The 16,944-nt window shown below is 41.9% G+C and overlaps 1 protein-coding gene across 6 annotated transcripts in view; it reads right to left on the reverse strand.

Moving 5' to 3' along the window:
* The window catches only part of RAPGEF6 (Rap guanine nucleotide exchange factor 6), a 309,945-nt gene that overhangs the window by 188,929 nt on the left and 104,072 nt on the right, over positions 1-16,944 (reverse strand). For all 6 annotated transcript variants that reach the window (XM_075601184.1, XM_075601185.1, XM_075601188.1 and 3 more), the window contains one exon: positions 3,315-3,384. In XM_075601184.1, the coding sequence (XP_075457299.1) occupies positions 3,315-3,384 (70 nt within the window). The remainder of the gene's footprint in view (positions 1-3,314; positions 3,385-16,944) is intronic.

Raw genomic sequence — 16,944 nt, forward strand, 5'->3', positions numbered from 1 at the left:
GATATTCCTGTAATCGGTCTTCCCCTAGCACTTATGTTGGCAGCACCGGAACACAGAAAAAGGTGACATAGGGAGATATTCCTGTAATCGGTCTTCCCCTAGCACTTATGTTGGCAGCACCGGAACACAGAAAAAGGTGACATAGGGAACAACCCCGAGAATCCACCTAGTCACAGTATATAAAGAAGGTGGGGTGAAGCAAGCAGCTATATTTTGATAGAACAGAGACCCACTACACACCCATAAAAACAGATACTGTATATACAACTCTAAAATAAAACAATGCAAATTCTATTTTAAAAAATATTTATTTTTTTAAAATAGAATTTGCATTGTTTTATTATACATACATACATACATACATAGATACACGCACACACACAGTACACGCACACACACAGTACACGCACACTCTGGGACCCATTCTGGGCACATTTACTATGGCAGGTGCTCAACCGGAGAACACATCGGGTCTTGAGGACTTAAACATTTTAGAACTATATTTAAATGTAATAGAATCAGCAAACTAGTGTAATCTATAGAAACAGACTTGGGAAGAGAAGTAGTAAGGTTTCAACAGTACAAAAATCACTGAGGTTTACATTAGATAAAGTGTATAACTCCCTAGAACCTTAAAACAAAAATGACTTTTTAACCTATTTTAGGACCTGTAAGAACTGAGATTAGCACAAAACTTAAAAAAAATAATGTGTCATGATGTAAAACTTTTATCTTGTGCCCCATTACAGACTATGAGCGTGTTCAACTTCCAATGGTTTGTTTGTTAAACTGAATTTCAGGAACAAACTTTTCTATGCAATCAATACTGTCCCTTTCTTCACTCCCTTCAAGGCTTTTTATTCCTTTGGTTTCTGTATTTGCTGTAGATAACACTTAAGTCTTTAACTACTTTCTCCCAATTGGGGTACGGATTCTTCTTTCCATATTTAATTTAACAGCAATTTGTGACCTCATTTCCTAATTTGGGAATGCAATTTTTTGTTTCCTGAGCAGAAGTGCGCAAACTTTTGGTGCTACACCCCCCTGCCTGCTCTCCCAGAGTGCCCGCGTACCCCCCCTCTTTACCCTTGTGTTGGCGCCAAATTACACCGTGGGGTCATGGGAGGTGGGGGGGGGGATGATGTCATGTCACATGACCCAGCAGCGTCATTTGACGCCGCGTCATCCCAAAGCCGGCTGAATCAATGTAAGTGATTTACTGAGGCCTCGCGCGCGCCCCCCCCCCCCCCCCCGCTTTTAATTGAAATGCCTTGGGGAAGAGCGCGGGGCCTCTGTAACCGCGGCACCCCTGCCCCCCCCAAAAAAACCTTGTGCCCCCCTATTTACACACCCCTGCCTTAGAGGAGTTGCCTCTTATTTAAGTACAGTACGTGTAGTTCTGAGGCCTACAATTACTGCTCAGTGCTGTTCTATGCCAGAAGATACTATGGCATTTTCCTTTGGAGGAGCCACAAGGTGTCTCCCAGTGCTGGGAAGTGTCCGCATTGTGGCGCTCAGTAGTTATGAGCCTGAGTGTCTTGAAGGTTTCGATGCATTTTTAGAGCCTTCTCTGGAGTTGGAGTGTTTAACACTTCTTACACTTGGTCTCAGTGTTAGCTGTAAAATCCATCTTATGTTTAAATGACATTATCTTAATATTTTCAGCAAAAGGGAATTATTGAAGACCAAATTAAATGAAGGAAATGGATTGTAAATGAAAACCAAAGTGAAGCTACGAGATTAAACAGCCATCTTTGACTGGGTCCAAGATCTCCGCCCAAATGTACGTTTTCTATTATACAGACCATATTTCATTTAAAAATGCCCACACAAACCAGCAAGATCGCAAAGCTACTTATACAAGCAATACTTAAATTCATGAGCACTCCTGCACTGACTGCACTGACATGTGCTAGAGGGCGGGCAGGGCTGACAAAGGGGTGTGCCAGGGCTTGTGACAGGACATGAAGGGGCAGTGCCTTAGCAAATGGCTGTTAAAATAGAATACAAGAAAATTGGTCTTTCAAAGTAGTTTTTTTAAAAACAGAAAATACAACAAGTATTTTTTCTTACTACAGAACTGATTTATTAAAAAAAACCACACATGCAGGATATTGACTGAACTGCAGCTTTAAGCAGTAATGAAAACACACTTAACAGGAATGAAAAAAGAAAAATCATGAAATGTGCTTTTTTTTACTCCCGTGTCCTGATAAGTCAATTGCGTTTCATATGGAGGTAAAATCAAAGTTGCTTACATTTCCAGCCACCGACTGCAGCTGCATCTTTATAACACTATTATTGCAGGTACCCCTGGCTGGAAATGTAAGCAGAGGCAGCTTCAAAGAGACAAAGGGAGCATAACAGACCAAGGGAGAGTTCCATGAAGTTGATGGTATTATCTCATTGTATTCTTGGAAATATGCAGCGCGTTCTAACCCTTTCATGGCCAGAAAGCTCTTCAGTGACTTGCTCTTTTGTAAAGGGGTCCCATTTAATTATAATGTGGTGCCGTGCATTGACTTAGCTAATAGATAATATAGGTGCATTGTAATGAGAAGTGGTGAAGTCCCCACAACAATAATATGTTGCAAGATTCAGTTATAGAAGCAAAAATATGATTGTTTATCTGCCACCTGCTAAGGTTAGTTACCCAAGATGGATGAAGCAAATCTGGAGGCAACAATGCTTGTCAGAAGATTGCTGCCTCTGACAAGCTGACAGGTACAATACTGAATAACTATCAGCCCGGACTGCCAGACCCGAGAAACGGAAGGCTGACATCTCCTTTGTCATAACTCTATTTAGCCAGAATGAACCGCACACAGCTGTCACTGTGATAGAACATGGCTGTCTAAGCGCACCTATAAATGTTAGCCCACTACACACAAGAGCAGACACTGCAGGAGAGTTTAAAAATGTAGTTCCACAAACTCAATCCACTACGTTTTTGTTGAGTAATTGCCTGTACGTTTACTTTTCTTCCTTAATGGTGGAAGGTAAAGAAAGTTTATAAATGTGAAACAAAAATCAGATAAAATTGCAATTTTTAAACTTAAAGATTGTGACCCTTTTAAGTAGCACACATGATGATAGTTGAAATGATAGTTAGATATAGTTGCAAGTCTCTCCTTCAGATTGAATCTAGATTGTGTACAACTACATCTACATAGAACCGGTAGTATCATGGCGGGCATAAAGAGGTATGACGACCCGCAAGAAAACAATGTTTCTCTAGAACCAATACGGCAACTAGAACTCCGCACCAAGTATTGGAAGAATTAACTGCAGAGAGGACAAATATTTATTCTTACCACGATCATTTCAGAGGGCTCCAGCACAATACACTCGCAACCTCTCTTGCCTCCAGACTGCTTACCAAAACTGCAAAAGAAGAAATGCAACAAGTCATGCAGGAGCATTAGAAAACCATACGAGAAGGATAAACATGAGCATTTTTTCAATTGCCTGGCTCTGGAAAAACCATGAGTTCTTATGAAGAAATAGGAAGAAGGATTCCAATAAAAGTACAGTAGGTGCATCACCGTTCAAATCATATTCTGTATTAAAAGAGTAATTTATATAGTATGATAAGCGGGTTATAAATGTGAATAAAAAAAACAAGTATTTTACAAAAAAAGGAGAGCCCAATCAGAATAAAAAAATAAAATAATTTAATGCACTCAGCTTTGATGAAGATTCGTGGATTGCCTGTATGTTTCGCTTCATTTGAGAAATAAGTTAAATCGTTGCAGTATCAGTATAAAAAAATATCTTACAGATGGTAGTAGCAGCAGTACTGATGAAACATTCATGAAATACTGTATGAGGCTAAACAGTGAGGTACCAGAATATTCTGTACAGGGAACTAAAATTCAGAATATATGCATACAGGGTCGCTGACAGGGGGGAAGAACCGGGACAAGTGTCCCGGGCCCGGTAGCTGTGGAGGGCCTGGCCAGCTGGTGCTGGAAGATGGGCCCGACCTCAACTTGTGTCCAGCTGCTGGGCTTCTGTTGGTGGTTGCCGCTGCTGTCGGGCACTGGCTCCTGGCTCTTCCAGCTGCTGCCTCCACTTCCCGTGCCAAGATTCTCTCTCCCACTGGTGTGCGCCGGAAGCTGTGTGCAACCGGAAGTCAGGCCCAGCACAACGGCGGGAAAGAGAGGCAGGTCTGGCATGGGAGAGGGAGAGAGGCAGACCTGGGGTGGGAGACAGGTAGGCCCGGTGAGAGAAGAGGCGGCAGCAACAGGTGGGGTCCGGCGGCGGAAACCAGAGGTAAGTGGTAATTGTATTTATTATTGGCGGGGGGCACGGTCGTAATTGTATTTATTTGGGGGGTGGTAATTGTACTTCTGAAAGGTGGGGAAATTGTATCGGGGGTTGTGGTGTTTGTATCTGGGGGGGTTATGATGTTTTAATTTGTAGGGGTAGTGGTGTTTGTATCAGCGGGGGTGGGGTGTAGTGGTGTTTGTATCTGGGCAGGCAAAGGTGTTTGTATCTAGAGGTGTAGTGGTGTTTGTATTATCGGCAGCTCGGCATGCATAAATGATCTTTTGGCATTTTAAATAAGAGGGCAACAAAACTTGTAGTTAAGAAATACCTATAGAGAGATCTCACCAAATCAGGTGAACTGGCAGCAAAATTGCAAAGAGATTTAACACCTGATAATAAGCACTGGAAAATATAAATCAAATCTAAAATATACAATATGGTGTAATTAGAATCAAGCACTACTAACTAGAAAATAAAATCATGGGTTTGCTGTGGGCATAGACATATATAGCAAATATACCTCACAGGTATGCACCGCACCCAGAATACATCAGTAGTGTGGCACAATCTCCCGTAGGGTGGGGGAAAAGTGTGCTACAATATATTTATATCTACAGAGAAATACGTTTTTGTAAATTCTTTTTTCCCCCTATTATTTGAGGTGAGGCAACTCATCAAAACACCCGAGACACAGATTTAGATGTACAAACCTGATTGAGAAAGTCTGCACTAGAAACTACCAGCGCTGGCCCCCTTTAGAGACGTACAGGCCCGTATATATTAGGTGGTGCTCTTCACTTAAAGCTGCAGACCAAGCAATATCCTACATGTGTTTTTTTTTATTTATTTTTTTTTTTTTAAACAACTCTAAATGACATTTTTAATGTATTATAATGTAACAAGCATTTTTGTTTCTATACCAACCAACTACGCTGGAAAGGAGGATATCATCTATCCCAGACTTCACATTTCAGAACTTAACTATAGTTGTGATGCTGCCTCTACTATTTATATTTGAAAAGAAGTGAGGTCACAGCAAATTAAGCACTTCTTTCCACCAGACTCATGTCTCTAACTCTATTCATATATCTCCATCTCTCCTTCCTTCACCACATCACAGTTCACTTGAACTCCTTTCTTACCTGCGTAGCTATATCCCCTGCACTAGAACACACCCCTACAAATCAGCCTCACACATTATCTATCCATCCATGTTTCTCCTCCTTGCTTCTGGGGATATCTCCCCAAATCCTGGTCCCTGCTTTATTTCTACATGCTCTCGTCCTCGCTGCCAAATACAACTTCTACTCCTGGTGTCAACCCCTCCAACCTCATACCCATCCCCTGCCACCCTCCCTCCTCTATCCCTTTCTCCTGTGCCCTTTGGAATGCTTGCTCCCTTTATAACAAGTTCTTCTCTGTGCATGACTTCTTTCGCTCTCACTCTCTGCTCCTATTTGCTATAACTGAGACCTGGCTCACTCAGTCTGACTCTGCCCTTTCTTATGGTGGCCTATCGCACTCCCACACTCCAGTTCCCTGATGGCAGGGGTGGAGGCGTGGGGCTACTCCTCCCTCTGCCGTTACTAAACCCTTCCTATTCCTCCCTCTCTTGCTTTTCCCTCCTTTGAGGCTCACACTGTTCAGATCTTCTCTCCTCTCCCTGTCCACGTGGCAGTCATCTATCGCCCACCTACCTCTACTCATCCCCCTTCTGCCTTTCTCTCTCACTTTGAATCCTGGCCCTCTTTTTTTTCCCTCCTCAGACTCCTCTGTTCTTCTCCTTGGGGACTTCAACTGCCACATTGATGACACCTCTCTCCCTTGGGCTGTCCGCTTTCTCTCTCTAACCCCTTCTTTTGGCCTTCAACAGTGGACTACAGACAGCACCCACAAGGATGGCCACTATCTAGACCTGGTTTACACTAAACTTTTCTCTCTGGTTTCTCCATTTCCCCCTTTCCTCTCTCTGACCATCACCTAATCTCATTTTCTCTCTCTCGCTTTTCTACTCCACCTCCATCTACCCTTCATTTCAGCAGAAACCTGCGCTCTATTAACCTACCAGCATTTGATTCCACTTTACGCTCCTCCCTTTCCTCTCTCAGTTCTGCTACAGACCCTGACAACCTGGTCAGGAACAACAACTCTGCCTTATCCTCCTCTCTTGATCTACATGCCCCGCTTTCTATCTGCCGTCCTCGCCCTTCTAACCCCAGACCCTGGCTAAATTCCCATACGTGCATGCTGCGTTCCTCCACTCGTTCCTCTGAACGCCTCTGGAGGAAATCTTACACTCTTGCAGACTTCCTTTACTACAAATCTATGCTGTCCTGTTTCAACTCTGCCCTATTTCAAGTTAAACAAACCTACTTTTCTTCACTAATCAACACACACAAGCCTAACCCTTGCAAACTCTTCTCTGTCTTTGACTCTCTACTCAGACCCTCGGCTTCCTCCTCTTCTTCCGCCATCTCACCTCAGGACTTTGCTGACTATTTTAAGGAAAAGGTGGAAATCATACGTCAAAACATCCCCTCTGTTTCCTCCTCCCATCCCACACCCCTTCCTAACTCTCCTCCTGCCTTCTTTGACTCTTTCTGCTGTCTCAGAGGAGGATGTGTCACTGCTGATCTCCTCTTCTTCCACCACCTGCCCGTTTGACCCCATTCCCTCCCATCTCCTAAAACCTCTTGCTCCTACTATAAGCCCTACGCTCACACACATTTTTAACTCTTCCCTCTACTCTGGTACCTTTCAATCCTCCTTCAAATATGCAACAGTTATATAATTACTCAAAACCAGCAAGCTTGACCCTACCTGTCTTTCTATCGACCTGTCTCCCGCCTGCCTTTTGCCTCCAAACTCCTTGAACGTCTTGTATTCTCTCGTTTGCTCCATTTTCTCAACACCCATTCTCCCCTAGACTCTCTACAATCTGGCTTCCGCACTGCTCACTCCACTGAAACAGCACTCACTAAAATAACTAATGACCTCCATGCTGCCAAAGACAGAGGTCATTACACTCTGCTCATACTACTTGAGCTCTGCAGCATTTGACACCATGGGCCACCCTCTTCTCCTTCACAATCTCCATACTCTTGATATTCGTAACAAAGCTCTATCCTGGATCTCCTCCTACCTCTCCCATCGTACTTTCTGTGTCTCTTCTGCTAACACGACCTCCTCTATCGATCGCTCAGTGGGTGTACCCCAGGGCTCTGTCTCTGGGTTTAAATATCACCTCTACGCTGACGACACACAAATTTACTTTTTAACCCCTGACCTAACTCCTGCTGTACAGATCAAAGTTTCTGAATGTCTCTCTGCAATATCATCCTGGATGGCCCTCTGCCGACTTAAACTTAACATGGCAAAAACAGAGCTCCTTATACTTCCTCCCAAACCTGGCCCTACTACCTCCTTCCACATTACTGTTGGAAGTACCATCATTCATCCAGTAGCCCAAGCATGCTGCCTAGGGGTCACACTCGACGACTCTCTCACATGCTCCCCTCACATTCAAAACGTATCTAAAACCGTTGCATTTTCCTCCGCAATATTACAAAGACACGCCCGTTCCTCTGTTACTCGACTGCTAAAACTCTGACTCTGGCCCTCAATCTCTCCGTCTCGATTACTGTAACCTCCTGCTGTCCAGCTTTCCTGCCTCTCACCCGTGTCCCCCACAATCTATCCTTAACGTAGCTGCCAGAATCACTCTACTCTTTCCGAAATCTGTCTCAGCGTCTCCCTTGCTGAAATTCCTCCCCTGGCTTCCTATCAAATCACGCATCTCACTTTCAATTCTGCTCCTCACTTTTAAAGCTTTACACTCTTCTGCTAGTCCTTACATCTCAGTCCCTATTTCTCGCTATGCACCATCCCGACTCTTGCGCTCTGCTCAAGGATGTCTTCTCTCTACCCCCTTTGTATCTAAAGCCTTCTCCCGCCTTAAACCTTTTTCACTGGCTGCCCCAAACCTCTGGAATGCCCTACCCCTCAATACCCAACTAGCACCCTCTCTATCCACCTTTAAGAACCACCTTAAGACACACTTGCTTAAAGAAGCATATGAGTAGCACTGTGGCTAATACTATACACGATACAGAAAGCTTGGCCCCCTGCAGACACACTTACCAGAATGCCCTCATCCTGTATCTGAACCTTCTCCCTACCAATTAGATTGTAAGCTCTTCGGAGCAGACTCCTCTTCCACAATGTTACTTTTATGTCTGATGCACTTATTCCCATGATGTGTTATTTGTAGTTTATATGATTGTCAAGCGTATTACTACTGTGAAGCGCTATGTACATTAATGGCGCTATACAGTATAAAGACATACATACATACTTACATACATACATACATACATACTCATCCTCTCCTGAAACAGGTTCTGGCACACCCCTTTTTGAGACCTGCCCTTTCTCTAGCAGTGCACCAATTGTATCTAGTGACTGCCTGGTCACATGATCTTCGTCACAGAACTTTGCATCTTTGATCCTTCGCCGGTCGATCATAGGAGAACGGATCGATCGGCAACTTAGCTAATTACTTATTGTATTGATGCACATATTGAAGGCGGAAAAAATAAAATAAACAAAAACGGCAGTTTGGACTGCTCCTTTAAATGGGCTGTACAGTAGCTCATGGAATAACACTGCATAGGAATTAGGAGCTACATACCGCCTCTTTGCTGCCCGAAGGGGCTAAATCTGTCTGCTTTCCCTTTGGCTGCAGACCTCTTTAATAGTAAATGGATTACTGTGCATCATGAACGATTTGGTGACCGATAAAGGTTACGTTTTAGCCATTAGTGTACTTTGTATAGAGGAGGATTTTTGTCATTTCTTTTAACCTTTTTATGTCTGAGACCACAGATATATTCTTGTAGCTTTAACTGTCCAGGTCATGTACGGATGGAGCTCTAGTACAATCTTCAATGTCAGCATAAGCCCATACTGTCCCTAAAGTGCAGTATGGATAGTCCGCACCCAATATACTTATTTTTGATTATCAAGTGAGTGCCCTCTTAATAGATATATCTATCCATCTAGATCCATCCATCTATATATATGCACAATAGAAAAAAATGATGTCGCAATGTAAATATTCTACAATAGTTTGAATGGGACCTATTTCCAATTGGTTGGTTTGCCATCTGCAGCTTAGGTGAATAATAGGGGATATAATATCTATAGATATATACATTATCTCTCTCTCTCTCTATCTATATATAGACCTATTCCATATGTAGAATAGGTCTCATCTAGTTCAGGGATTCAGAATCCGCCTCCGGATTCTGGTAAAGCCAGTGCTGAAGATCCGCGGAACAAATGGCGACAGTTTTGCCCATCTCTACTTACAAATATCATCGGTATATTGGGAAAATCTGAAACAATCACAAGTCCTTCAACTCATTCCATTCATTAATTAAACTCAAAATAGATTAATCTGCAAACAGAGAACTTTCTGGATACTAAAGTGAATTACAGCATACAACACATCCGTATATATAAGAAACCCACAAGCAAATGTAGTTAACTCAACTCCAGCTTCATTTTTACCCATACAAAGCAAGCCACCACACAGCGCCATGCTTTCATATACCACCATATATATATGCTCTGATACTGAGTAATAGAATGGACACCTCATAACCCTGACCAAATTATTCAGATAGAAGGGATACAAGCCAAGGACCATTAACAAAACAATTATATCTCCTCTGAAAAAACGAGAACACCTGCTACAACACAAAAGGGAAAAAACAACCACCACACGTATACTTCTAGTGGCTATATATTACCCTGCTCAATAGGAAAGGTGAAAAATAATGAAGGATCTGCAACCAATGTAAAATAAATCTTCGACAAACCTCCAGTCCTTGTATTCCACCAACTGCCAAACCTCAGACAGGAATACTACAATAGTCAACATAAAAATTCCTTATGAACTCCAGGACACGGAGAATGGTACAAGACATGCAACATTGCTCACTGCAGACACAAATGCCAATACTGTATTCCCCAACCAATCGCAGAAACGGAAATTCAATATTAAAGGACCAAACTCATGGACACCCAGGCATGTGGTATATATGTTTCAATGCATTTGTTACGAAGGATGCTACATTGGTGAGCCAGCCAAAACCGATAAACCAGAATGAACACTCGCAGGCACTCAACAACATACCTAGAAGACAGATACAGCACTCTCAGTGGGACATCGTGTTTCACAATCAGATCATTCCATAAATGACATAAAAATGCAGATCCTCAAAGTGATGTTCAAAAGCACCCAAGAATGAAAAACTTTGACCACAAAATGATTATTCTCTCACACACACACAAAATAGGACTTAAAATTGATTGGGGCTTTCTAACACAACAGAAAATTATGTTGTTTTTTTCTCCTGCCTCTCTGATACTCTTACACGTTAGCCCCCCACCACACCTTCAATTATCCTTCCACTGCTGCTGGATGCTTGGTTCTCTACATTTATCGCTGTCGCTTTCATCCATGTATTGCTATTTCTGTTTATTTACCATGACTCTCTTCCTCTGCCATTTCCTCTTTTCTTAGATTGTTATCTTGGCTTTTTGCATCTGTGTTAAACATAGGGACACTTTGTAAAATCATCCATTGCTCTGACAGAGTAGTATTTTTGAAAGCTGGTCCAAATATCACTTGTTAGTCCAAATAAAAAAAGGTGCTTTAATAGGATTAGTTTACAGCTGGAGTGCGCAAACTTCCTGCGCTGCGCCCTCCCTTACCTTTAATCCGTTGTTAAATGGTCATGTGACGTCACATCACCCCCGTCGTCGTCCGAAGCAGGCTAAATTTATATATGTGAGTTACAGAGGCCTCGCGCTCAAGAGCGCAGGGCCTCTAACTGCCGCGCCCTCCAAAAAAATCTCGTGCCCCCGAGTTTGCGCACCCCGCCTTCCAGTATGTGCTTTGGCTGTTCTATTGTGTACTCCATTGGAAATTTTTTTTTTTAGCCTGATAAAACCTTGAGGTGGACAGCAAAATGGCAGCAGTCAGAACGCCAACCTGTTTTTAGAGGGGACAGCAGCTTACAGGTCTGTGTGGTAGTGAATGGACAGCCATTTAGATGGACAATTTAGATTTTTAAAGAACTGTTTTTTTAACTCTGTCACTGCAATTCTCTTCTCAAACTGTTGAATATCCCTAACGATTGCAGCATACGTTAAATCCATTACTACTCGTTCTTTTGATGTTTACCGTTAAGCTTTCTGGGCTAAACATGAAAGGGAATTAAACAGGCCGCATGTTACAAGCCAAATGAGACAAAATGGTTCAAAAGGTGTCGCAAAGGTGAGCATTTGCCCATTCTTGTAAATCCCATGTAGCCCCCTTTTGTGACTACTATTGAGTTAAGGAGATTAATGGGCCCTAATGGGTTAACTATGTCGGCTTATACAGGGTAACGCCCCTCTCCCATCACATGGTAAAAAGTGACTTGGCAGAAAATAAGCGACGCCCACTTTGTCTGGCGGTCAGTGATGTCACCAGCAGGGTATACAAGACTGCCCCGAATGTTCTATAACTCAGGTCTCCAGGAGTGGTAGTTGGAGAAGACTCACAGTGTAAATATGTTTACTTGTATAGTTAATGTTAAGTGATACTGTCCTTTCCCTGTTTGTTATTTTATAGTTCGGGAAAAGTCCCATCCAGTTAGTGTCCATAGCATGGTGCCTGAGAGTGTTGCAGGCTCACAAAGAGGACGCCTATGTCCTATTGGGGTTATCCGATTAGTAGCCCTGGGACCTATTCGGATCGGTCCTGCTAAGAGGCCTACAGTTACCTCAGAAATATAGTGCCCAAGAGTGGCATGCAGTTCTCTGCCCTGGGAAATTATCCCACATTTCAAGATAGTAAGGGTAATCCAAGATGGAGCTCAATTGAAACGGAGTTACGGACACTCCACAGAAGATGGCCATTTAAGATGACAATAACAGGAACAAGATTAAATACCTCCCCAGCGCATTAAGAGTGGGTGTTACTTATGGAAGATATAAATGATGCAAACACTGAGAATATACAAGAAGTATGTCTATTGTGTATAATGTCAGTGTGAGGAGCAATGTGGACGGCTGTTAACAAAGCTCCTGTTTGTACTATAAAATTTCCTGGCGCACATCATTATTCTATCTGCATATCCACGCCCAGCCTGCGTGGATCAAGCACCCTGACAAGGTGGGAGAGACTGAACAGAGCCATGTACAGAGTCAACGGATGTAAACGCCTTAAGAGCCGAGGAAGGAGGGTTACAACCATACAGTATATGTTTCTATGTGGTACTGGATTTCTGAGATCCAAGCCCTAGTTACAGTAATGATATTTTAAAAAAAAAGTTATGACAACATTCATGTCTCAGACAAACCCCCTGCCAAATAATCACACAGCACTCCTACTGCAGCCAGGGATTCTGGGTAGTGACATGCAAATGAACACTCATTGAGCAGTGCTCTATAACTACAGTTCTCATATGGAAAGAGCAATGGAGCATGCTAGTTGTTTTGAATTGTATAGTGTAAAAATTATTCATCTCTAAGCAAACAAATAATTTCCCACTGCAGATGTTTTGTGAAGAAACCCCAGCTGTGCACGTATACAATGTAATTTAATCTAACACATTTATAAAGTCTTTAGTGGCTATTAAAATTAATGAGCAACTTCATTGTAAACAAGCATAGTCAGCCTCTACCCATTAACAGACTTTCAGTGCTGCAGAAGGATGTGTTGGATTGCCAGCTTCTCTGGCCCCAAATGGGTTAGCAAAATGTTTAAAGAAAGTGCTTTCAGGTTGAATACAGCCATCCAGCACACAAAGGGTTAAACATGCTTCTGGAGAGGGATGTCCGACAAATGTATATACTGTAATACCACAGAGCTGTCAGGTTTCAAGAACCCAAATGCCCCAAATTGATATGTTCTGGACTGAAACCAGCAGTTTTATTTGAATAGACCAGACTTAAAAGTTCAGTTCTGGGTACTTATCTTTTTTTGATTCCTTGTGCTTTTTAACGTGTTATTTTCTTTTTATGATGTTGCACAATATCTGCCTCGAAAATCATAGACATGACTGAAATTAAGATGGCCGCCATTTTCCCATAGAAGTCAGTGGGATGAAGCTCGAGTAAAAAATCCTTATTTCAGCATGGCTAATGATGAACAGGAAATTGTATATTTGGAAGAGCACTTCAATGTTACTATATGTACTTTGTCCTTTCTCGGGCTACATGGAACTGCTCCATTAAGTATATCAAACTCCAGTGAGTTTTATAAGACTGCAGATTTAAAAAAAAAAAAAAAAAAAGAGTGATTCCATTCAAGTGAGTGAAACATGCTAATAAAGAACACATGTTCAGACTTACTTTGCATCAAGATCATGCCCAAACCGCCAAATGAGCCAGATTTAGATGTTCTACCCCACAACATTGAATACTTTTAATTAATGCAGTGAGTTTGATTCAATAACTACACATTTACAACATATACAGTACAGCCATTTATGGAGCTTTGTAGCTTGTTAATAGTCTGTATAAGCTAACAAAGTTGAATCATTGTAAACCAAACGTTTCCTTCATTTCATTTTATTGCTGGAAACCTTTGCATCAACTACATTTACATTTTAACAAACTGTGAAGTTGTCATTCCTATCAGACCAACACAACTTACTTTGAAAGGATGGAATACATTAAAAAAAAAACACAAATATTTTGTCACTTAAAACAGCAAAACATGTGAAATCTTAAGATGTAAAAAAAAAAATCAATATTCAAGTATTAGATAAGTGACTGTTTTTTTTGTTTTGTTTTTCAACTCAATGCAATTTGTAATGAGTTTTAAAGCATCCTTTTTAATTTCTAACAGGTTTTAGACAAGCAACCCAGCAATGCAAGGTTTTTGCAACCTTTTCCTGTTTGTGATAATTTGTTGCCAATGTTCCCAGCAGTTTGAACTGCAAACTGTAACAATAGATAATGTTACCTTAGTAATACCATTATACATTGTAGCTACTGAGTTAAACTGACTGAAGGATTGATTGAAACAAAGGCGGCCATAATGATACACACATAATCGGGATTGTTACAGATTTATAACAGCAGCACCAAAGGATTGACATCTTAGGAAAGAATGTAGAAATATAATTTTTCACATGCTTTACATATAAAAAGATGGGGAAAAACGGGGGGGGGGGAATGTTTTAAGTTTTAAATAATGAGATTATATTGAAGTACTGTACACAGAGCTCAAAAGCTTTTGCTACCCGCTCTTGGCAACTTCACATTGCTAATTTGTTCTTTTGACTGCTTTTCCGTTTGCAGGATTGCAATAAATGAACACACAGAGGATATATCTTCCTACTGCTCTATACTGACAGATTCAATACAAGAGATTGCAGGAAAGGGAATGCTAAAATAGAACCAGGGAAAAAAGCAGCAAGATCAAATGATTCGGGTTTCTTTATCATGCTCACACACACTTTCTCCCTTTTCATACAAGGCATTTTTTAGATGTTGCAACGTTTTAGCCAGCAGAGACCAGAAAAGAAAACTGAATGTTAAATTACAATAGAAAATGTATGTGTACATAAAACGTAGTAAAAGAGATTTACCCATCTCAAGTACAGCTTAAAAGTGCCACCTACTCATCCACTTTGTTGTACGTTACCAAGAACTGAAAGTGGGAGCCATAAGAATAGCATATTGTCTTAATTAGGGCAAACATTTTGGACCATTTTCAAGTTAGTAGGTTACTCATACATTAACAGGTCTAACTTTTACAAAAAAGCTGTCGTTCCTACAAATGTTTGCCTTTCATCTTTTAACCGGATCACATCATTCATTGTCAACTCCTCTAATAGTTTTCTACTCCACAAGCCCCTAACATGCTTTGAAATGATCATCTGCAACACTATTGTGATGTCTCCTTCTGCCATCTTTCACCTGCATTAAAAAAGTCTCAAAAGTGCAATTCTTGTACTTCCAGGCAAGAAAAAGCAGAGCGACGGACACTTAGGCCCGGGCCATAGAGGGGTGGGGAGAGCGGAGGCGCGCTAACGCTGAGGCTCGCCTGCTTCAGTCAGCGCGATAGCACGGACTTGCAGGCGAGCCAGCGTGCGCGAAGGTAGCCGGGGGGGAGGTGGTTGGAGGCGGGGCAGTGACGTCGCTGGACCAATCGCCCGCGACGCACTGACGTCAATGTCACGGCGCCGTGACGTTGACGCTGCTGAAGGCTGATTGGAGGTTTTCAGCCGACAGCGCGCAGAAAAACAGCTTGGCGCTCGGCTGAAACCTCCAACTCGTCAGCACGCCTGCGGACGCTCGCGTGAGCCCCCTCTCAAGGCATCTTCATTGAGGATGCAGGGGCTCAGCGCTGAGCGTCCGCACGCCTCAGCACGGCTGGTCCATCTATGGACGCAGACTTAGATTGGACATGCCAAAATTTTATTTTCGCACTTAATTCGCTAGAGAAAAATTGTTTTTTTCTGTACAAGGTGTGTAATATCACTCAATTTCACGATAAATTGCATTATTTTTATTTTAGAATCACAAAACCATATCTAAACCTTAAAGTAAGCTTTATGCACTGCTATGATAGTAATATTTCCAAAGATCAATGTGTAAGAGAGTGGCTCGGTGAGTAAAGTAAAACAATGACACCAAGTTTGAATCACGAGAACCCGATTCAATTCCCTGTGTCAGCTCTTTATGATCTCAGGCAAGTCACTTTAACTCCCTGTGCCCCAGGCACCAAAAACATAGACTGTAAGCCAGTGGCGTAGCTAAACTTGCTGACTGCTAGTGTGCATGCGCGACATGCGTTTGCAGAGCGGAACCCCAAGAGCGCGGGCCTCTGTTTCTGTAAAAATCCTATGTGCTCTGTACCACGCACTATACTGTAATCGTAAGGCACTTTGTCTCTCATTGGGAGAAAAGTGCTGTTTGAAATAAAAAAGTTATTCAAAGTTAAACAGAGTTTACTGTAGAGTCCTGATATGAGTAATAGAAACATCAAAGTACATTCTATCTGAACACACATTACGTTATGGGAGACAAATAGTCTCATATCTAGACATCTCTAGCATTTGAACACACATTCCCTTGAAAACGGCATTACATTTTTGTCTCAGACAAGAATAAAAAACATTTTCAGTACAGCCCATGAATACAATTTTATTTGAATGAGAATACGAGATGTATGAAGATGAACCAGAGAGATCGTAAACATCAGACCTGCCTGTGGCTTTGTGGCTAAAATGGTGTTCAACCAAACCAAGTAAGTAGAGCCACACAGTTGGTTAGCCTCGAAGACACATTTGCTCTCTAATCGAAACAGAGATGAAAGCAGGTTACCACTCGTTTTAACATACTGTTTCTCGATCCTCTATATGTATCTTATATGTGAATGTGTAGATGCTTGGTTATTACCAGAACATGGCAGAGGTTCTTTGAGGAGACGCTTGAGAAATGCAGCTCTAACAGTGTAATCCACAATACTCATAATAGAGAGTAAGACCGAAGTTATACTTATGGCAACTTATACTTATGATATTCTTTTACAATGTACACTAAGGCAGAAATCCTCTGTTGTTCAAATGCACATGCTCCAGACCCCAATACCGACAACACAAA

Source organism: Ascaphus truei, chromosome 5, assembly GCF_040206685.1.
Source record: "Ascaphus truei isolate aAscTru1 chromosome 5, aAscTru1.hap1, whole genome shotgun sequence".
In the NCBI taxonomy this organism is placed as follows: domain Eukaryota; kingdom Metazoa; phylum Chordata; class Amphibia; order Anura; family Ascaphidae; genus Ascaphus; species Ascaphus truei.